At 39.1% G+C, this 23,062-nt stretch overlaps 1 protein-coding gene across 6 annotated transcripts in view; it reads right to left on the bottom strand.

Annotated features, from left to right (window-relative positions):
* LOC127834756 (FERM, ARHGEF and pleckstrin domain-containing protein 2-like) overlaps positions 1–23,062 on the bottom strand; it is a 129,505-nt gene that overhangs the window by 12,005 nt on the left and 94,438 nt on the right. For all 6 annotated transcript variants that reach the window (XR_008028112.1, XM_052360784.1, XM_052360788.1 and 3 more), the window contains 12 exons: positions 21,551–21,783; positions 21,084–21,177; positions 19,474–19,563; positions 16,804–17,019; positions 9,843–10,029; positions 8,466–8,516; positions 6,318–6,376; positions 5,975–6,046; positions 5,458–5,526; positions 2,319–2,408; positions 1,623–1,708; positions 929–1,038 (listed from right to left, as the gene is read on the bottom strand). Coding sequence is in view for 5 of the 6 variants with exons in the window: in XM_052360784.1 (XP_052216744.1) it covers positions 929–1,038; positions 1,623–1,708; positions 2,319–2,408; positions 5,458–5,526; positions 5,975–6,046; positions 6,318–6,376; positions 8,466–8,516; positions 9,843–10,029; positions 16,804–17,019; positions 19,474–19,563; positions 21,084–21,177; positions 21,551–21,783 (1,357 nt within the window). In the remaining variant the exon portion in view is untranslated. The remainder of the gene's footprint in view (positions 1–928; positions 1,039–1,622; positions 1,709–2,318; positions 2,409–5,457; positions 5,527–5,974; positions 6,047–6,317; positions 6,377–8,465; positions 8,517–9,842; positions 10,030–16,803; positions 17,020–19,473; positions 19,564–21,083; positions 21,178–21,550; positions 21,784–23,062) is intronic.

The following is a 23,062-nucleotide window of genomic DNA, read 5'->3' as shown; positions in this document are numbered from 1 at the left end:
AAACCAGGCTTTCATTTTTTTTTATTTATAACAAGAGCTTTGTCACAGACGTGATAAACCCCCATATGCAGCATTGACACAGAATATTTATTTTGCATGTTGTCTTCACAAAACAAGAGAAGCTAATTTATGGCGATTCTTAAAAATTATTATTCCATTATTATTGATGGCCATTTTGACCTTTGAACTCTTGAATTCTTTCGCTTACACGCCATCCAATGACTGTGAACAAAATAAATGTACATTTTCATTTTAAAATCTCACAATGAATGACATAGAAATGGCCCGGACAAGATCATTTATGACCATCTTTGACCTTTGAACTCAAAGTGTGACCTTGACCTTGGAGATATCGACGTAATTCTTTCACATGACACATCCGCCATTTTTCACTTTTGAACTCCAAGTGTGACCTTGACCTTGGAGATATCGACGTAATTCTTTAGCATGACACACCCGCCATGTTTCTCTTTTGAACTCCAAGTGTGACCTGGACCTTGGAGATATCGACGTAATTCTTTCGCATGACACATTGTCCAATGATTGTGAACAAATGTGCCAAGTAATTTTAAAATTTCACAATGAATGACATAGTTATGGTCCGCACAAGATCATTTATTGCCATTTTTGACCTTTGAACTCAAAGTGTGATCTTGACCTTGGAGATATGGATAATTCTTTCGGGCGACACACCGTCCAATGATGGTGAACAAATGTGCCAAATGATTTTAAAATCTCACAATGGACGCCAAAGGTATGGCCCGGACAAGCTTGTCCCGCCTGCCCGCCGACACTCGCCAATCTAATAACCAGTTTTTTCCTTCGGAAAACCTGGTTAACAATCACTTTGAACTTACACCAGATATCATAACACAATTTTTCGCAAATTTGAGGATTGGGGCGGTGGTGGTGGGTGCATCCGACTTACTGGTGCTGGTTTTGAGTGTGGGGGAGGCCATCTTGTCGTCCTGGCGTGTCTTGGCTTGCTGCACAGCCTCGTTCAAGTCCTCAATCCACTTGTCCTTCTCCTCCTGGGAGCTGTAGTGTTAAAAACAGTGGAAATGAGCCTAGCTCTGGGAAAATGGGGCTTAATGTAGGAGCGTAAAGTGTCGTCCCAGATTAGCCTGTGCAGTCTGGGACAACACTTTCCGCTTGGTATTAATGTCTTAATATGATATTTTTTGTTAAAAAAAACACTCTCTTTTTTTGTGAAATCCAGTTTCCATGAAAAGTGTCATCTCTGATTAGCCTGTGCAAACAGCACAAGCTTATCTGGGAAGACACATTCCACACATGCATTTAACCTGCTCTCCAACAACAAGGCTCATATGTGTTTGTTTTGGTGAGATAAACAATTAGATCCTCACGGGCGCTAGAGAAGAAACAGTCAACATTGAGGAGTAAGAAATCAACACAGAAATTGACATGTTAAAAGTATCATACTAGAAAGGTAAATAATTTAGATACTTTTAAAACTACATTATAGGATTGAAGATACATAATTACACATGCAAATTACTAGCAAAAGAACACCATACAATAACAAGATGTAATTCAATTTCATCATAACATATTAAGCCTCTCAGCTTTACAGCGAAATCCTAACATGCCGTTGTACCTACCTAGCTGCCACGAGAACGCATTTGTTGCCCCCGTATATTGCAAAGCTGTTAGCATCGGCCATCTTGGCATGGTCTGACTCTTCTACCTGTAATAAAAGGCAGACTCTCTTTGACTTGCTTTAACAAATATCCAAAACAATGTGCCTAAAATGCCGTACCATATAAGCCTGTGCAGTCTGCACTTTCTAATCAGGAAATACACTTTCAGCTTTTATGGAACGTTTTTTTCTTTAAAGGAGAACTCTTCTTTACAAAATCCAGTTTATGCCGAAAGTGTTGTTCCTAATTAGCCTAATTGTCCTAATTAGTGCTCCTCAACCTGTAATACCATGCCTGCTCTCTTTTATTCCCATTTACTCTCTTTTATTCCCTTTACTGACTGTCCGAGACAAAGTTTCCTTTTTGATTAAATATTTACTGCATCACAAAATTTTATATAATTTAATCCTCGAATATTATGGTTATATTATAATGACTTCGAAATTTGATGCCAGATTGATGGTGATCTGTAGGTCGTAAGTCAGAATCTAAATTGACACAAGTTTGAATCTTACTAGAGAAGCATTTAAATGATCATTTTCAAAAACCCAATCAGTATGGCTTCTGATCAGGAAGCATTCCTCTGTAAAAGAAGTATTAAATGACTGATGTTGGACAATCATGGCAGAATACTAAGCTTCTATCTTTGCTACGTACAATCATTCCCCTGAGTGGGACCTGCCCATGAACTTTGAACTGCATGTGCTGCGTGGCTGTCCGACTTGTGTACACCAGCATGTCACTGAACTGAAAACAGGAACACCAAGATAGGTCAAGACATTAGTTCTACCCAGGAAACAGGAACACCAGGAAAGGTCAAGACATTAGTTTTACCCAGGAAACAGGAACACCAGGATAGGTCAAGACATTAGTTCTACCCAGGAAACAGGAACACCAGGAAAGGTCAAGACATTAGTTTTACCCAGGAAACAGGAACACCAAGATAGGTCAAGACATTAGTTCTACCCAGGAAACAGGAACACCAGGATAGGTCAAGACATTAGTTCTACCCAGGAAACAGGAACACCAGGAAAGGTCAAGACATTAGTTCTACCCAGGAAACAGGAACACCAGGAAAGGTCAAGACATTAGTTCTACCCAGGAAACAGGAACACCAGGAAAGGTCAAGACATTAGTTCTACCCAGGAAACAGGAACACCAGGAAAGGTCAAGACATTAGTTCTACCCAGGAAACAGGAACACCAGGAAAGGTCAAGACATTAGTTCTACCCAGGAAACAGGAACACCAGGAAAGGTCAAGACATTAGTTCTACCCAGGAAACAGGAACACCAGGAAAGGTCAAGACATTAGTTCTACCCAGGAAACAGGAACACCAGGAAAGGTCAAGACATTAGTTCTACCCAGGAAACAGGAACACCAGGAAAGGTCAAGACATTAGTTCTACCCAGGAAACAGGAACACCAGGAAAGGTCAAGACATTAGTTCTACCCAGGAAACAGGAACACCAGGAAAGGTCAAGACATTAGTTCTACCCAGGAAACAGGAACACCAGGAAAGGTCAAGACATTAGTTCTACCCAGGAAACAGGAACACCAGGAAAGGTCAAGACATTAGTTCTACCCAGGAAACAGGAACACCAGGAAAGGTCAAGACATTAGTTCTACCCAGGAAACAGGAACACCAGGATAGGTCAAGACATTAGTTCTACCCAGGAAACAGGAACACCAGGATAGGTCAAGACATTAGTTCTACCCAGGAAACAGGAACACCAGGATAGGTCAAGACATTAGTTCTACCCAGGAAACAGGAACACCAGGAAAGGTCAAGACATTAGTTCTACCCAGGAAACAGGAACACCAGGAAAGGTCAAGACATTAGTTTTACCCAGGAAACAGGAACACCAGGAAAGGTCAAGACATTAGTTCTACCCAGGAAACAGGAACACCAGGAAAGGTCAAGACATTAGTTCTACCCAGGAAACAGGAACACCAGGAAAGGTCAAGACATTAGTTCTACCCAAGAAACAGGAACACCAGGAAAGGTCAAGACATTAGTTCTACCCAGGAAACAGGAACACTAGGATAGGTCAAGACATTAGTTCTACCCAGGAAACAGGAACACCAGGATAGGTCAAGACATTAGTTCTACCCAGGAAACAGGAACACCAGGAAAGGTCAAGACATTAGTTCTACCCAGGAAACAGGAACACCAGGAAAGGTCAAGACATTAGTTCTACCCAGGAAACAGGAACACCAGGAAAGGTCAAGACATTAGTTCTACCCAGGAAACAGGAACACCAGGAAAGGTCAAGACATTAGTTCTACCCAGGAAACAGGAACACCAGGAAAGGTCAAGACATTAGTTCTACCCAGGAAACAGGAACACCAGGAAAGGTCAAGACATTAGTTCTACCCAGGAAACAGGAACACCAGGATAGGTCAAGACATTAGTTCTACCCAGGAAACAGGAACACCAGGATAGGTCAAGACATTAGTTCTACCCAGGAAACAGGAACACCAGGATAGGTCAAGACATTAGTTCTACCCAGGAAACAGGAACACCAGGAAAGGTCAAGACATTAGTTCTACCCAGGAAACAGGAACACCAGGAAAGGTCAAGACATTAGTTTTACCCAGGAAACAGGAACACCAGGAAAGGTCAAGACATTAGTTCTACCCAGGAAACAGGAACACCAGGAAAGGTCAAGACATTAGTTCTACCCAGGAAACAGGAACACCAGGAAAGGTCAAGACATTAGTTCTACCCAGGAAACAGGAACACCAGGAAAGGTCAAGACATTAGTTCTACCCAGGAAACAGGAACACCAGGATAGGTCAAGACATTAGTTCTACCCAGGAAACAGGAACACCAGGATAGGTCAAGACATTAGTTCTACCCAGGAAACAGGAACACCAGGATAGGTCAAGACATTAGTTCTACCCAGGAAACAGGAACACCAGGAAAGGTCAAGACATTAGTTCTACCCAGGAAACAGGAACACCAGGATAGGTCAAGACATTAGTTCTACCCAGGAAACAGGAACACCAGGAAAGGTCAAGACATTAGTTCTACCCAGGAAACAGGAACACCAGGATAGGTCAAGACATTAGTTCTACCCAGGAAACAGGAACACCAGGAAAGGTCAAGACATTAGTTCTACCCAGGAAACAGGAACACCAGGAAAGGTCAAGACATTAGTTTTACCCAGGAAACAGGAACACCAGGAAAGGTCAAGACATTAGTTCTACCCAGGAAACAGGAACACCAGGATAGGTCAAGACATTAGTTCTACCCAGGAAACAGGAACACCAGGATAGGTCAAGACATTAGTTCTACCCAGGAAACAGGAACACCAGGATAGGTCAAGACATTAGTTCTACCCAGGAAACAGGAACACCAGGATAGGTCAAGACATTAGTTCTACCCAGGAAACAGGAACACCAGGAAAGGTCAAGACATTAGTTCTACCCAGGAAACAGGAACACCAGGAAAGGTCAAGACATTAGTTCTACCCAGGAAACAGACTCAAGAGCATTTCAATAAGCCTTAGGATTCCATGTAATCAAGTTTCAATAAATAGATTTAAACTAAACATAGCCAAAATAGATAAGGGTTGTTTTGTTTGATTTGGTCGAAAAATGTTTTAAAAAGTATATATTTTTTCGTATTTTTAATACAAAATTTCCAAATATTTTTTCCAAAAAACCCTCAAATTTTGTTGTCCATACTTAGAACTTTTCTCCTTATTCGCATACAAACTGAAACGCTATAATAAATAATATATCCATTTTTTTTTAAATATTAAATTCGTGTCAAGACACAAGATTGTCTTACCAGAAAGAACATTCTTTGCTGATAGCCTTTCCGTGAAAACTTCTGCAGGCATCCTTCTCTAATGAACTCCTGAACAACAAATAAGCATACAAAAATTATTTGCTTTTGTAAATGACAGAATATTGTTCTTGTTAACTCCGGTATCATTTATTGTTATTGTTTCATAAAAATGTGAGCCTACCAATGACCTAAATATCTTCTTGGTCACTAATTTCTGCTTTTTGTCCATTGTTTTTTTCCTAAATAACAAATCATATTAACTTTTTAAAAAGAACAAATTTGAGTTCTGAGTGCAAAAAAAGGAGTTATTTTAATGCAACAATCACTGATAATTTCAAATTATAAGAACAAGAAATGAATACCCTAGATTAAATAATTATATGTCAAAATTGTTTCCATGAGATGGTTGATCGTAATGTGTATTAGATGGAAAATATACATTTACAGAAACATTCCTGAGACATTTTTCCTAAACCTCAAAAATGTCTGTAACATAATGTTAACGAGTTCCACTCACCCTATCAGGATGTACAAGATTTTCAAGTCCAACCAAATCTCTCTGAAGCTCCATCAGCTTTTGTAAGTTTTCCTAAACACAAAACAGTAAGCCACTTGATAACTATCAATTACTAACTGACATATCTATAACAGCATTCCATAAAGTGTTGTTTTTCCATTTTTACTTAACAAATATGATTTTGAAAGAGAAAAAAATCATCTCAGTTTTATAAAAATGAGCTGTGTTCTTGAAAATTGCAGCTTAATGCTTGTGCTTAAAGTGTCCTCCCAGATTAGCATGTTAAGTCCACACAGGCTAATCTGGTATGACACTTTTTGTTATGAAATAAGTTAACACATACCATGCATTTTCGCTGAGATCTGAACATCTGTACCATTTCTATCAGCTTTGTTAATGTTGCTACAATAACAAAAACATACTATGAAATATGTCCTTTTTGATGGTTAGTATTGATAAAATTGAAAATACATTATGAAATTTGCCATCACTGCAACAGTAAAATGTCGCGCAAAATGTGTATATTTTACCCCCAAAAAACATCCATTAAAATTTGAAAGGTAGAACATTAAGTAACAAGGGCTGTTTGTAAAACATGCATGCCCCCATATGGGCTGTCAGTTGTAGTGGCAGCCATTGTGTGAATACGTTTTTGTCACTATGGCCTTCACCTTTGACCTAGTGACCTGAAAATCAATAGGGGTTATCTGCCAGTCATGATCAATGTACCTATGAAGTTTCATGATCCTAGGCGTAAGCATTCTTGAGTTATCATCCGGAAACCATTTTACTATTTCGAGTCACTGTGAACTTGACCTTTGACCTAGTGACCAGAAAATCAATAGGGGTCATCTGCCAGTCATGATCAATGTACCTATGAAGTTTTATGATCCTAGGCCTAAGCATTCTTGAGTTATCATCCGGAAACCATTTTACTATTTTGAGTCACTGTGACCTTGACCTTTGACCTTGTGACCTGAAAATCAATAGGGGTCATCTGCCAGTCATGATCAATGTACCTATGAAGTTTCATGATCCTAGGCCTAAGGGTTCTTGAGTTATCATCTGGAAACCTTCTGGTGGACCGACCAACGGACTTACCAACCGACATGAGCAAAGCAATATACTCCCTCTTCTTCGAAGGGGGGCATAAAAATAAGAATTGGTTATAAAACAATGCTACCAAGATATTAAAGCATTTGATTTGATATGCTTCTCATTTCTTCAGACAAATTTTAGCTTAAATCAGAAAAGTTTGAGCATAGTTAATAATACAAATGTGTATAATTCCATTTGTATATGATATAGAGGATATTTGTTGGATTCCGTGGAATATCGATTTCGTGAAAAAAATAATTTTTTATGATCACGAGTGAATTAAAATCGGTATTCCACCGAATCCAACAAATTTTGTTTCTATTTTATGCTCTTTTTTTGCCGTTTATGAACATTGTAAAAGAGTTGAACTGGAGAATTTCATAGAAGATATTTGTTGGATTCGGTGGATTATCGATTTTAGTTCATGAGTGATCATAGAAAAAAAAAAAATTCTATGATCATGAGTGAATTAAAATTGATAATCCACCGAATCCAACAAATGTTCTTTTTATTTAATGCTTTTTTTTCACAGTTTATATACATTGTTAAAGAGTATAACTAAAGAATTTCGCTGGTATAATGACGTCATTTCGTAAAAAAATGATGTCATTTCACAGTAAACAGTGAAAATAATCGATAATTTTCACTGTTAATTTTCACTGTTTGAAACAGTGTATTATCAGTTTTAATTCACTAATATTTCTCTATAAACCACAGGAAAGCATAAAATAAACTGGAATAATGATGTCATTTCGTAAAAAAAATGAAGTCATTTCGTAAAAAAAAATGTCGTCATTTCACAGAAAAACAGTGAAAATTATCGATATGTTTCACTGTTACTGTTTGAAACAGTGAAATATCAATTTTATTTCACTGATATTTCTCTATAAACCACCGGAAAGTATAAAATAACAAGAGATGTATTTGTCAGAAACACAATGCCCCCTATTGTGCCGCTTTGAATTAAACATTTTTTTTTTAAATATATCTCTTAAAAAAATATTACTTCCCATGTGAAAATCATCTGTACCTGCCAAATGATATAAAATAGAAATGATCTTCCTTTAAAGCTTGTTAATTTCCTTGGGTTTTGTTTTTTTACTTTTGACCTTTAAGGATGACCTTGACCTTTCACCACTCAAAATGTGCAGCTCCATGAGATACACACGAATGCCAAATATTAAGTTGCTATCTTCAATATTTCAAAAGTTATGGCAAATGTTAAAGTTTTCGGACGGACGCACAGACTGACAGACAAACTGACAGTTCAACTGATATATGCCACCCTACCAGGGGCATAAAAATGTATATCACTGTTCCACTTCTGTGTGGTCAATTTATAGTGCAAGAAACTGCTGTAAATGATAAAGGATGCACAACAAGTAGCAGTTACCATGGCAATCCATATAGTCGGGATGAGATTTGGGATAGTGTCTGGTCAACCCTGCAATAGAAAAAGACATTATAAATCCTGCTTCATGATAACCATTTACCCCTTAGATACACATTTTGACCTCATTTGTAGTCCCTTATAATGTAATCAATTTGTGGTCATTTTCAACATAACTATGCATACTACTTAAAACACAGTTGTTGTTGTTTTTTTCAATAATTACATTTCTGCTTTCATCTCCAAAATATCCTGTATAACGCAGAGTCTGGTTCTGGGAAAATTGGACCTCATGCATGTATGTAAAGTGTATTCCAAGATTAGCCTGCGCAGTGTTCACACTTTAATCAGAGGTGGCACTCTCCGCTTTTATGGATATTTTTTAAAGTTTTAAAGTTAACCTTTTCAATACAAAAACCCAGAGTAGGTGGAAAGAGGTGTTCATGATAATCTGGTTAGCCTGTGCATGGCTCATATTTATTCATCTTCTACATAACTACGCATACTATTTACACTACAGCTTTTCTGTCTTTTTTTTTACCAGTATCAGCCAACCCACTTACTATCCAGCCCACACAGCCCACCCACTTACTTTTCAGCCCACACAGCCAACCCACTAACTTTCAAGCCCACACAGCCAACCCACTTACTTTCCAGCCCACACAGCCAACCCACTTACTTTCCAGCCCACACAGCCAACCCACTTACAGCCCACACAGCCAACCCACTTTCTTTCCAGCCCACACAGCCAACCCACTTACAGCCCACACAGCCAACCTACTTTCTTTCCAGCCCACACAGCCAACCCACTTACAGCCCACACAGCCAACCCACTTACTATCCAGCCCACACAGCCAACCCACTTACTTTCCAGCCCACACAGCCAACCCACTTACTATCCAGCCCTCACAGCCAACCCACATACTTTCCAGCCCACACAGCCAAACCACATACTATCCAGCCCACACAGCCAACCCACTTACTTTCCAGCTCATACAGGCCAACCCCCTAATATCCAGCCTACACAGCAAACCCCCTTACTATCCAGCCTACACAGCCAACCCACTTACTATCATGCCTACACAGACAACCCACTTATTTTCCAGCCAACCCACTTACTTTCCAGCCTACACAGCCAACCTACTTACTTTCCAGCCTACACAGCCAACCCCCTAACTATTTAGCCTACACAGCAAACCCACTTACTATCTAGCCTACACAGCAAACTCACTTACAATCAAGCCTACAAAGCCAACCCACTTACTTTCCAGTCTACACATCCAGCCCACTTACTTTCCAGCCCACACATCCAGCTCACTTACTTTCCAGCCTACACACCCAGCCCACTAACTTTCCAGCCCACACACCCTGCCCACTTACTTTCCAGGAGGACCTTGTAGTGCAGGAGCCTCTGTCCAGGCTTGAGAAGGAAAGTGTTGAGAGGAAGGTAGCACACCTTCTGGCTCTCAAAGTCCTTGTAGATGAACTCAAACTCCCTGTTGCTCCGCTGCGCTTTGTCAAGCTCCATGAGGATGTCGTCCTGCTTCTCCAGGAAGTTCATGTAAGGCTGAAATTTGAGGAAGTTAATGTATTGCTGTAATGTGAGATATTTCATGTAAGGCTAAAATGTGAGGAAGTTCATGTATTGCTGAAATGTTAAGAGATCATATAAGGCTGAAATGTGATGAAGTTTATTAAGTGCTGAACTGTGAGGAAGTTCATGTAGGGCTGAAAAGTGAGGAAGTTCATGTAGGGCTGAAATGTGATAAAGTTCATGTAGGGCTGAAATGTGAGGAGGTTCATGTACAGCTGAAATGAGAGGAAGTTCATGTATAGCTGAAATGTGAGAAAGTTCATGAAGTGCTGAAATATGAGGAAGTTCATGTAGGGCTGAAATATGAGGAAGTTCATGTAGGGCTGAAATGTGAGGAAGTTCATGTAGCCATGAAATTAAAGGAAGTTCATGTTTGGCTGAAATGTAAGGAAGTTCATGTACGGCTGAAGTGTGAGGAAGTTCATTTAGAGCTGAAATGTGAGGAAGTTCATGTAGGGCTGAAATATGATGAAGTTCATGTAAAGTTGAAATGCGAGAAAGTTCATGTAGGGCTGAAATGTGAGGAAGTTCATGTATGGCTGAAATGTAAGGATGTTCATGTAGAGATGAAATGTGAGGAAGTTCATGCATGACTGAAATGTAAGGAAGTTCATGTCGTTCTGAAATGTGAGGAAGTTCATGTAGGGCTGAAATGCAAGGAAGTTTATCTATGGCTGAAATGTGAGGAAATTGATGTAAGACTGAAATGTGAGGAAGTTCACATAGAGCTGAAATGTGAGGAAGTTCATCTAGAGCTGAAATGTGAGAAAGTTAATATAGAGCTGAAATGTGAGGAAGTTCACGTAGAGCTGAAATGTGAGGAAGTTCATGTAGAGCTGAAATGTGAGGAAATTGATGTAAGACTGAAATGTGAGGAAGTTCACGTAGAGCTGAAATGTGAGGAAGTTCAAGTAGGGCTGAAATTTGAGGAAGTTTATGTAGAGCTGAAATGTGAGGAAGTTCATGTTGAGCTGAAATGTGATGAAGTTCACGTAGAGATGAAATGTGAGGAAGTTCATTTAGGGCTGAAATGTGAGGAAGTTCGTGTAGAGCTGAAATTTGAGTTAGTTCAAGTAGAGCTGAAATGTGAGGAAGTTCATGTAGAGCTGAAATGTGAGAAAGTTCATGTAGGGCTGAAATGTGAGGAAGTTAATATACAGCTGAAATGTGAGGAAGTTCATGTAGAGCTGAAATGTGAGGAAGTTCATGTAGAGCTGAAATGTGAGGAAGTTAATATAGAGCTGAAATGTGAGGAAGTTCACGTAGAGCTGAAATCTGAGAAAGTTTATGTAGAGCTGAAATGTGAGGAAGTTCACGTAGAGCTGAAATGTGAGAAAGTTCACGTAGAGCTGAAATGTGAGGAAGTTAATATAGAGCTGAAATGTGAGGAAGTTTACGTAGAGCTGAAATGTGAGGAAGTTCACGTAGAGCTGAAATGTGAGGAAGTTCATTAAGGGCTGAAATGTGAGGAAGTTCACGTAGAGCTGAAATATGAGGAAGTTCACGTAGAGCTGAAATGTGAGGAAGTTCATGTAGAGCTGAAATGTGAGGAAGTGAATATAAGGCTGACATGTGAGGAAGTTCATGTAGAGCTGAAATGTGAGGAAGTTCATATAGAGCTGAAATGAGAGGAAGTTCACGTAGAGCTGAAATGTGAGGAAGTTCATGTAGAGCTGAAATGTGAGGAAATTGATGTAAGACTGAAATGTGAGGAAGTTCACGTAGAGCTGAAATGTGAGGAAGTTCAAGTAGGGCTGAAATTTGAGGAAGTTCATGTAGAGCTGAAATGTGAGGAAGTTCACGTTGAGCTGAAATGTGATGAAGTTCACGTAGAGCTGAAATGTGAGGAAGTTCATGTAGGGCTGAAATGTGAGGAAGTTCATGTAGAGCTGAAATTTGAGAAAGTTCAAGTAGAGCTGAAATGTGAGGATGTTCATGTAGGGCTGAAATGTAAGGAAGTTTACGTAGAGCTGAAATGTGAGGAAGTTCACGTAGAGCTGAAATGTGAGGAAGTTCATGTAGAGCTGAAATGTGAGGAAGTTAATATAGAGCTGAAATGTGAGAAAGTTCACGTAGAGCTGAAATGTGAGGAAGTTTATGTAGAGCTGAAATGTGAGGAAGTTCACGTAGAGCTGAAATGTGAGGAAGTTCACGTAGAGCTGAAATGTGAGGAAGTTAATATAGAGCTGAAATGTGAGGAAGTTTACGTAGAGCTGAAATGTGAGGAAGTTCATGTAGAGCTGAAATGTGAGGAATTTCATGTTGAGCTGAAATGTGATGAAGTTCACGTAGAGCTGAAATGTGAGGAAGTTCATGTAGGGCTGAAATGTAAGGAAGTTCATGTAGAGCTGAAATTTGAGTTAGTTCAAGTAGAGCTGAAATGTGAGAAAGTTCATGTAGGGCTGAAATGTGAGGAATTTAATATAGAGCTGAAATGTGAGGAAGTTCATGTAGAGCTGAAATGTGAGGAAGTTCATGTAGAGCTGAAATGTGAGGAAGTTAATATAGAGCTGAAATGTGAGGAAGTTTATGTAGAGCTGAAATGTGAGGAAGTTCACGTAGAGCTGAAAAGTGAGGAAGTTCACGTAGAGCTGAAATGTGAGGAAGTTAATATAGAGCTGAAATGTGAGGAAGTTTACGTAGAGCTGAAATGTGAGGAAGTTCACATAGAGCTGAAATGTGAGGAAGTTCATTAAGGGCTGAAATGTGAGGAAGTTCACATAGAGCTGAAATGTGAGGAAGTTCACGTAGAGCTGAAATGTGAGGAAGTTCATGTAGAGCTGAAATGTGAGGAAGTTAATATAGAGCTGACATGTGAGGAAGTTCATGTAGAGCTGAAATGTGAGGAAGTTCATATAGAGCTGAAATGTGAGGAAATTCACATAGAGCTGAAATGTGAGGAAGTTCATGTAGAGCTGAAATGTGAGGAAGTTCACGTAGAGCTGAAATGTGAGGAAGTTCACGTAGAGCTGAAATGTGAGGAAGTTAATATACAGCTGAAATGTGAGGAAGTTTACGTAGAGCTGAAATGTGAGGAAGTTCATGTAGAGCTGAAATGTGAGGAAGTTCATGTTGAGCTGAAATGAGATGAAGTTCAAGTAGAGCTGAAATGTGAGGAAGTTCATGTAGGGCTGAAATGTGAGGAAGTTCATGTAGAGCTGAAATTTGAGTTAGTTCAAGTAGAGCTGAAATGTGAGAAAGTTCATGTAGGGCTGAAATGTGAGGAAGTTAATATAGAGCTGAAATGTGAGGAAGTTCATGTAGAGCTGAAATGTGAGGAAGTTCATGTAGAGCTGAAATGTGAGGAAGTTAATATAGAGCTGAAATGTGAGGAAGTTCACGTAGAGCTGAAATGTGAGGAAGTTTATGTAGAGCTGAAATGTGAGGAAGTTCACGTAGAGCTCAAATGTGAGGAAGTTCACGTAGAGCTGAAATGTGAGGAAGTTAATATAGAGCTGAAATGTGAGGAAGTTTACGTAGAGCTGAAATGTGAGGAAGTTCACGTAGAGCTGAAATGTGAGGAAGTTCATTAAGGGCTGAAATGTGAGGAAGTTCATGTAGGGCTGAAATGTAAGGAAGTTCATGTAGAGCTGAAATTTGAGTTAGTTCAAGTAGAGCTGAAATGTGAGAAAGTTCATGTAGGGCTGAAATGTGAGGAAGTTAATATAGAGCTGAAATGTGAGGAAGTTCATGTAGAGCTGAAATGTGAGGAAGTTCATGTAGAGCTGAAATGTGAGGAAGTTAATATAGAGCTGAAATGTGAGGAAGTTTATGTAGAGCTGAAATGTGAGGAAGTTCACGTAGAGCTGAAAAGTGAGGAAGTTCACGTAGAGCTGAAATGTGAGGAAGTTAATATAGAGCTGAAATGTGAAGAAGTTTACGTAGAGCTGAAATGTGAGGAAGTTCACGTAGAGCTGAAATGTGAGGAAGTTCATTAAGGGCTGAAATGTGAGGAAGTTCACGTAGAGCTGAAATGTGAGGAAGTTCACGTAGAGCTGAAATGTGAGGAAGTTCATGTAGAGCTGAAATGTGAGGAAGTTAATATAGAGCTGACATGTGAGGAAGTTCATGTAGAGCTGAAATGTGAGGAAGTTCATATAGAGCTGAAATGTGAGGAAATTCACATAGAGCTGAAATGTGAGGAAGTTCATGTAGAGCTGAAATGTGAGGAAGTTCACGTAGAGCTGAAATGTGAGGAAGTTCACGTAGAGCTGAAATGTGAGGAAGTTAATATACAGCTGAAATGTGAGGAAGTTTACGTAGAGCTGAAATGTGAGGAAGTTCATGTAGAGCTGAAATGTGAGGAAGTTCATGTTGAGCTGAAATGAGATGAAGTTCAAGTAGAGCTGAAATGTGAGGAAGTTCATGTAGGGCTGAAATGTGAGGAAGTTCATGTAGAGCTGAAATTTGAGTTAGTTCAAGTAGAGCTGAAATGTGAGAAAGTTCATGTAGGGCTGAAATGTGAGGAAGTTAATATAGAGCTGAAATGTGAGGAAGTTCATGTAGAGCTGAAATGTGAGGAAGTTCATGTAGAGCTGAAATGTGAGGAAGTTAATATAGAGCTGAAATGTGAGGAAGTTCACGTAGAGCTGAAATGTGAGGAAGTTTATGTAGAGCTGAAATGTGAGGAAGTTCACGTAGAGCTGAAATGTGAGGAAGTTCACGTAGAGCTGAAATGTGAGGAAGTTAATATAGAGCTGAAATGTGAGGAAGTTTACGTAGAGCTGAAATGTGAGGAAGTTCACGTAGAGCTGAAATGTGAGGAAGTTCATAAAGGGCTGAAATGTGAGGAAGTTCACGTAGAGCTGAAATGTGAGGAAGTTCACGTAGAGCTAAAATGTGAGGAAGTTCATGTAGAGCTGAAGTGTGAGGAAGTTAATATAGAGCTGACATGTGAGGAAGTTCATGTAGAGCTGAAATGTGAGGAAGTTCATATAGAGCTGAAATGTGAGGAAGTTCACATAGAGCTGAAATGTGAGGAAGTTCATGTAGAGCTGAAATGTGAGGAAATTGATGTAAGACTGAAATGTGAGGAAGTTCACGTAGAGCTGAAATGTGAGGAAGTTCAAGTAGGGCTTAAATTTGAGGAAGTTCATGTAGAGCTGAAATGTGAGGAAGTTCACGTAGAGCTGAAATGTGAGGAAGTTCATGTAGAGCTGAAATGTGAGGAAGTTAATATAGAGCTGAAATGTGAGGAAGTTTATGTAGAGCTGAAATGTGAGGAAGTTCACGTAGAGCTGAAATGTGAGGAAGTTCACGTAGAGCTGAAATGTGAGGAAGTTAATATAGAGCTGAAATGTGAGGAAGTTTACGTAGAGCTGAAATTGAGGAAGTTCACGTAGAGATGAAATGTGAGGAAGTTCATGTAGGGCTGAAATGTGAGGAAGTTCACGTAGAGCTGAAATGTGAGGAAGTTCACGTAGAGCTGAAATGTGAGGAAGTTCATGTAGAGCTGAAATGTGAGGAAGTTAATATAGAGCTGAAATGTGAGGAAGTTCATGTAGAGCTGAAATGTGAGGAAGTTCATATAGAGCTGAAATGTGAGGAAGTTCACATAGAGCTGAAATGTGAGGAAGTTCATGTAGAGCTGAAATGTGAGGAAATTGATGTAAGACTGAAATGTGAGGAAGTTCACGTAGAGCTGAAATGTGAGGAAGTTAAAGTAGGGCTGAAATTTGAGGAAGCTCATGTAGAGCTGAAATGTGAGGAAGTTCACTTTGAGCTGAAATGTGAGGAAGTTCACGTAGAGCTGAAATGTGAGGAAGTTCATGTAGGGCTGAAATGTGAGGAAGTTCATGTAGAGCTGAAATTTGAGGAAGTTCAAGTAGAGCTGAAATGTGAGGAAGTTCATGTAGAGCTGAAATGTGAGAAAGTTCATGTAGAGCTGAAATGTGAGGAAGTTAATATAGAGCTGAAATGTGAGGAAGTTCATGTAGAGCTGAAATGTGAGGTAGTTCATGTAGGGCTGAAATGTGAGGATGTTCACGTAGAGCTGAAATGTGAGGAAGTTTATGTAGAGCTGAAATGTGAGGAAGTTCACGTAGAGCTGAAATGTGAGGAAGTTCACGTAGAGCTGAAATGTGAGGAAGTTAATATAGAGCTGAAATGTGAGGAAGTTTAAGTAGAGCTGAAATGTGAGGAAGTTCACGTAGAGCTGAAATGTGAGGAAGTTAATATAGAGCTGAAATGTGAAGAGTTCACGTAGAGCTGACACTTTCATTAAACCCGTTTTTACAGAGAAAGGCTCATTTAATCAAATGTTTGATGCTGTGTCATGAAACGTGTAATGAAATTCAATGACACATGCAAAGTGTTCATATATAGCTGACACATGCAATCAATTACAATCAGTCTCATCCTGGGGAAACTGGGCTTGGTGTTTGTGCATTAAGAGTTGTACCAGACTAGCTTAAGGGGTCTGCAGAGGCTAATTGGGGTCAACACTTTCCGCTTAAATGGTATTTTTCATTTAAAAGAAGTATTTTTTCCAAGTAAAAATACAATTAATGCTTCATGTTTCATTGAGTTTTATTACACGTTTTGTTTAGCCTGATAACAGAGATGAAACTCTCCGCATGGACTCAATATTCATTTATAAGAGACTTCCTTTTAACAAAATATTACATAAAAGCAGAAAGTGTAATCTTGCTAATCTGCACAACACTACACTCAAGAATTAAGTCCAGTTTCCCCAAGAAGGAGCTCATATTATGTACAAAAACAACGACATTGAGTTTAAGTGCTCACCCCTAGTGATGTAAGGAAGGAGTTCACCATGATGTCCCCGATACGCTGGTAGTCACCGTTCAAATGGGCATTGGATTTCCCCTCCCACATGGACAGTCTCTGCTCCACTTCCTTCAGAAAGCCCACATGGAAATTGTAGATTGGATCCAGGTTCTTAAACATTTCCGTCACACAGGGGGGTAAAGAGTCGTCGCCCTTCACCGCATTCTTAAACCACTGCAAAAAGTTTGTCCAGAAATTTTGAGGTGATAATGCATCATGTTGCAGCCAATTAACTATGGAAATGAGAAAATTATCTTACGCCTGTCACCAATTCAACTAATGGAATTTGTTTGCAATAATCTTTTTTGCAATTTCTTTACTTGAAAGTGCAATTGATAATTTGTATTGCGCAGAATGTTGTTATGCTAAAATCCAGTCTAAGCGGAAAATGTGTCGTCCCTGATTAGCCTTTGCAGACTGCATATGCTTATCTGGGATGTCACTTGATGCAAATGCAGGTGCTTGAACATTTTTAACACAAAACCAGGCAACCAGTCATCTCCCTTGACTGTATTTTAAACCACTGCAAGCACAGGACATCGAGTATAAAATCAGAAAAAGTTATAACGCAAACAAAGTAATTTGGTTTAAATAAAGGGAAAAGTTTCTTGCATCTTTTATCTTCAAAGTGCAACGGAGACTTTGTCACGCGAAGAATGCTATTATCCGACAGCTTTATGACTAGGTAAAAACAATAGCACCGCCTTGCGGATGCAGACCGCTCATCTATTTTTCTTTTTCAAGGTGAAGTGACCTATCTCAATTTCAATCACAAAGGAAGGAGGGGTGGAGTGGAGGGAGTGTATAGTGTTGGGGTGTGGTCATTTATTACATTTTCTTCCAAAAATGCAAAAAAAAATACATTTTTTTTGTGGGGGGGAATTCTTGGGTGGGATGGTTGGACAGTATTTAAAAAATAAAATAATACATAAACATATTTGTGTTTTTTAACCATGTTTAAAAAAAATGGGGGGGGGGGGGGGCTTGGGTAGTGTTAGGGTGTGGTGGTCATTTACTAGATGATCTTTAAGAAAAGAAAAAAAAATTTGGGGGGGGGGGGGGTATTTGAAGGGGGGGGGGGGCTTGGGGGATGGTTTGGGTGGAGTCTATTGTGGTATGTCAGGTAAGAGTTGTTTTGTCAAAGTATCAATCAAATCTAAATCATAAATAAAGAAGTTATGGCAATTTTAGCAAAATTTAATGATTCGACATTGAGAGTCAAGGTCAATCAAAGGTCAAGGTAAAATTCAACTTGCAAGGTACAGTACCCTAATGATAGCATGAAAGTATTTGAAGTTTGAAAGCAAAAGCCTTGATACTTTAGAAGGAAAGTGGATCTAAACTTAAAATTTAACCATATATTCAAAGTTACTTAGTCAAAAAAGGGCCATAATTCCGTAAAAATGACAACCAGAGTTATGCAACTTGTCCTTTACTGTCCCCTTATGATAGTGTGCGAGTGTTCCAAGTATGAAAGCAATATTTATGATACTTTAGGGGTAAAGTGGACCAAACACAAACTTAACCAAATTTTCAACTTTCTAAGGATCAAGGGCCCATAATTCTGTCAAAATGCCAGTCAGAGTTACATAACTTTGCCTGCACAGTCCCCTTATGATAGTAAGTGTTGCAAGTATGAAAGCAATAGCCTTGATACTTTAGGAATAAAGTGGACCTAAACACAAAATTTAACCAAATTTATTATTTTCTAAGTATAAAAAGGGCACATAATTCTGTCAAAATGCCAGTCAGAGTTACATTACTTTGCCTGCACAGTCCCCATATGATAGTTAGTAAGTGTTGCAAGTATGAAAGCAATAGCTTCGATATTTAAGGAATAAAATGGACCTAAACACCAAACTTAACCAAAATTTTCAATTTTCGAAGTATACAAAGGGCACATAATTCTGTCAAAATGCAAGCCAGAGTTATCTAACTTTGCCTGCCCAGTCCCCTCATGATAGTAAGTAAGTGTACCAAGTTTGAATGCAATAGCATTGATACTTTATGAGAAAAGTGGACCTAAACGCAAAACTAAACCGGACGCCGAGGCTGACGCCGACCCCAAGGTGATGACAATAGCTCATATTTTGTTTTCAAAAAAAAGATGAGCTAAAAATAATCCAGCAACCAACTTCTATATAGCAAATACTGTTAAAGCATACATATTTTTCAGCATGAAATTACCTGGCTGAAAACAACAAACGTTTGTGTGGACTTCCGATTTTGGAGAAAAAAAAGAGAACATCAATAATAATGATTTAACAGAAAGCAAATAGACAAGTTCTCAATTTTAACCAACCATACAAACCCATTTAAGTGTATGTTCAGAAATAAAGAAATATTAACGCATCAGAAAATGAAATATGGAAGTTAGCTGCGCTCTGGTAAAGCCATGCTTAATGCATGTGCATAAAATGTCCCAGATTAGACTGTGCAGTCCACACAGGCTAATCTGGGACTGCACTTTCCGCTTTTATGGTATTTTCCATTTAAAGGAAATCTCTTCTTAGCCAAATCCAGTCTAGGGGGAAGTGTGATTCCTGATTAACCTAAGGGAACACGCACATGCATAAAGCCCTGTTTTCCCAGATTGCAGTTCAAATTTAAAGCTACACTGTAACGTACCACTGTGATGACTTCCAAGTCTTTCTTGTATGTGCGCTCTGTCATCAGGAGCTCCTTGGCGATGTAGTACGCCTTGTCCACTGGGTACTTCTGAAAATGAAAATCTTCTGTGAAAACTGGGCTTAATGCATGTGCGTAAAGTGTCGTCCCAGATTAGCCTGTGCAGTCTGCACATACTAATCAGGGACGACACTTTCCACCGAAAATGGTTTTTGCTTTAGAAGAGGCTTCCTCTAAACAAATAATTCCAGGAAGTGGAAAGTGTTGTCCCTAATTAGCCGGTGCATAGCCTGTGCACACTTCACAGGCTAATCAAGGACAACACTTTACACACATGCATTAAGCCCAGTTTTCCAAGAATGAGTCTCCATTAGTGAACAAAAACTGGTTAACATGGATATAACACCAATGTTGTTTAACCCTTAACCACTCAGATATGCACTTTAATGCATTCATGTCCACACAAAGATCTAATTTAATTTAAGACTTTTTCCCAATTTCAAAGTTTAATTTCCAACCATTAGATACTAGTGAACAGCAGACAGCAGAAAAAATGAACATACTAGAGTTGCTCTAAGGCTCTTCTGGTTTTATGCAGGTTGCATATAGCCATTTTCATTTTTTTCTAAACAGGGTTTATATGAAGAAAATGTTTGCTGGACTCTATTGAAGTTACTGATAACAGCAGATGATGTTTATGCCTGGATATAGGGAACTAAACTAGATTTGTCGCAAGACTATTAAACAAGTAAAGTTGCTACACTGTTGAAAATTGAATGGACAAAGAAACAAAGTGAAAACAAATACCTGGATCATAAATAAAAATGACTGCGTACAGGTCACCAATTTAACAAAACATACACTCTTAATTGATACAGCATACCCATGTCTAAGGATGCAACCATCTACAAGAGTTTGTCACAGTAGTTATTAACATCCAAAAGCCCCGATGCAACATGTTGAAACATGTAACAAGTTGTAATAATCATGTTATAAATTTAAAAATAGGATCATCCAAACGCACAACTTATTTAAGGAACAGCACCTGCACGTTTTACTGTTGTACAGTAAATCAAAAAGATTAAGTATAGGAGTACTTTGTTGGACAATTTTGTGTCTACAGACATCAATGGTATATCTCCTTCAACCCTGCAAGGTTAATAATGATTACAATTGCACTGCGCTCTGGGGTAATGGGGCTTACTGCATGTGCTTAAAGAGGAGTCCCAGATTAGCCTCTGCAGTCAACACAGACTAATCACAGAAGACACTTTCTGCTTTAATGATTTTTTTCTTTAAGGAGTCTCTTTTGCACAAAATTCAGTCTAGAAGGAAAGTGTCATCCCTGATTAGCTTGTGCTGACTGAACAGGCTTTTCTTGGACAACAATTTATGCACATGCATTAAGCCCCATTGCCCAAGAGCGCGGCTAAATTACAATTTTACATAGGTAATGCCCACGACAGCAAGCTGGCATGTCACAGGGCAGTACCAAGGGGCTGTATCGTACTCATCTTACTCCTGTGTTTGTCTCCCCCTTCTGAGCCCCCCTCAGATCGGGTCTCTGACAGTGTGCAAGGGGCATTACCAAGGGGCTGTATCGTACTCACCTTACTCCTGTGTTTGTCTCCCCCTTCTGAGCCCCCCTCAGATCGGGTCTCTGACAGTGTGCTGATGTTGCTGGTGATTCCGCTCATGTTGGACCTGTAGGGACAGCAAGCATAGAATGAGACTGACAATCAGCAAATTAGTACACAGAAAATCTGAACTATTAACTGAAATAAATAATACCCTAATCTTGGATAGTTCAAACAAACTTTGAACATGTAAAATCACTGGCTGAATAACCGTCTGTCTGTCAGAAACTTTTGGTAAGTCTGCCCACATAATTTATTATTATTTTTTATTAACATATTGTTCTAAACAAAGAATTATGTAATTAAAGGTTTAAACTGCAATGCTAGACTTGAACCTTGAGTAGTTTTACTTTGTTTTTAGACTAAGTCTAAGAATTGTTTGGTGAATATGGGTTGCGGACAAAGCAATTTTATCAATATGCTAACACATAAACTCCAACCTCATATCTTTCCTTGGTGTAGACTGGTAGGAGGCAGGGCCAGGTGACGAGAACGACAGGTCATGTGACACGAGGGAGGAGTCGTGCGAGAGGGGGAGGGGTGGAGGGGGTGGGGGGTAATAGTCCCCTGACATCACTATGGTTGCCTCCCTGTCCTCCACTAGCTCCGCCTTCTGTGGGACCACAGGGGTCACTGTGATCTGGCGTCGGCCGGGCGGAGAACCAACTTTTACCTGCAGGACACAATAAACCCTATTGTGGCATGTTTCATTTAAAGGAAGTCTTTTGTAAACTAAAATCCAGGATAGGCGGAAAGTTTTGTCCCTGATAAGCCTGTCTGGATTGCACAGGCTAAACTGGGATCACACTTTACCCTTCTGCATTAGGCACATCACTCAGATAGCAGTTGGATGCTTTTGTGGTTCATAAGAAAATCAAATTAAAGACATTTTTTACTAGATTTAGTTTTAAAGGCTTCATTTGCAATCCTAAGGTACTGATAAGCAGCAAAGAGCATCAAACCTGAACAAACCAAGAGTTATTTGTTAATTCTGATTGCATTTTGAATTTGCTTCTGAGCTGGAAAGGGTTAACATGCAGCTCAGGGGAGTAAATACTCTTACCATAACATCTATCATGGCATTTAAAGGGAGAAAAGGAGCTGAAAGGAAGAGAAATCACACCCCTGTTTAAGGCATTTAGACATTAAAAAACATTAGTGTGGTTTAAAAGTGACAGCCACATATCATTTTCAGCAGCTACATATTGCACTACAGCTTTGTGAACAATGTGACTTATAACCACACACAACTTTGTCACCTATACTCAAAGGGAAAAGACTAAAAAATATGTGAATCATAGATATGAACAGTGTCATGAGCATCTACACTTCTTGGCGATTACATGTGAAGTTTCATTTAAATCACCTGAAACAAGAAGCTTCACGGACAATGTATCCCTCACCAGAGGTGCATTATTCTCGTAAGGGTACAGTAAACATTTCCAATTTTTTATTTTTAGAAAATTGAAAAGAAGAAAAAATGCAAAAATTACAAGGCCCTTGCAATATGTAATTTTTAACATATAGAACCTTGACAATGTGCCATCTACATGTAGCACTTGCAGAAACTGTGAACACTTCATAATCAACATAATGCTATCGCAAAACCTTGAGAATATGCGCAGTAGTACTTGCAGGTAATACTTGTGTAAAATTTGATGAAAATCGCCTGCAAAATGTAAAAGGCATTGCACACAGAAACTCTTATGTAATGGTAAAAATGGCAATTATTCCTGAAATATCACTCAATTGCAAAACCTTGACAGTATGCCCTAAAGAACTTGGGAGATAATGATTGTGTAAAAGTTTGCTGAAAATCACAATCAAAAAATACACGTCTCACAAATATGGCTGTGACTGACAGAAGCACAAAGACACATTCATATACATCTACCATTTCTATATCCCATGCTGCTTTTTGATCATATGAAAGTTGTTTGTCCAGACATTTT

The sequence above is a fragment of the Dreissena polymorpha genome, chromosome 6 (genome assembly GCF_020536995.1).
Source record: "Dreissena polymorpha isolate Duluth1 chromosome 6, UMN_Dpol_1.0, whole genome shotgun sequence".
Classification (NCBI taxonomy): Eukaryota; Metazoa; Mollusca; class Bivalvia; order Myida; family Dreissenidae; genus Dreissena; species Dreissena polymorpha.
This window is presented reverse-complemented; position numbering and strand designations above follow the sequence as displayed.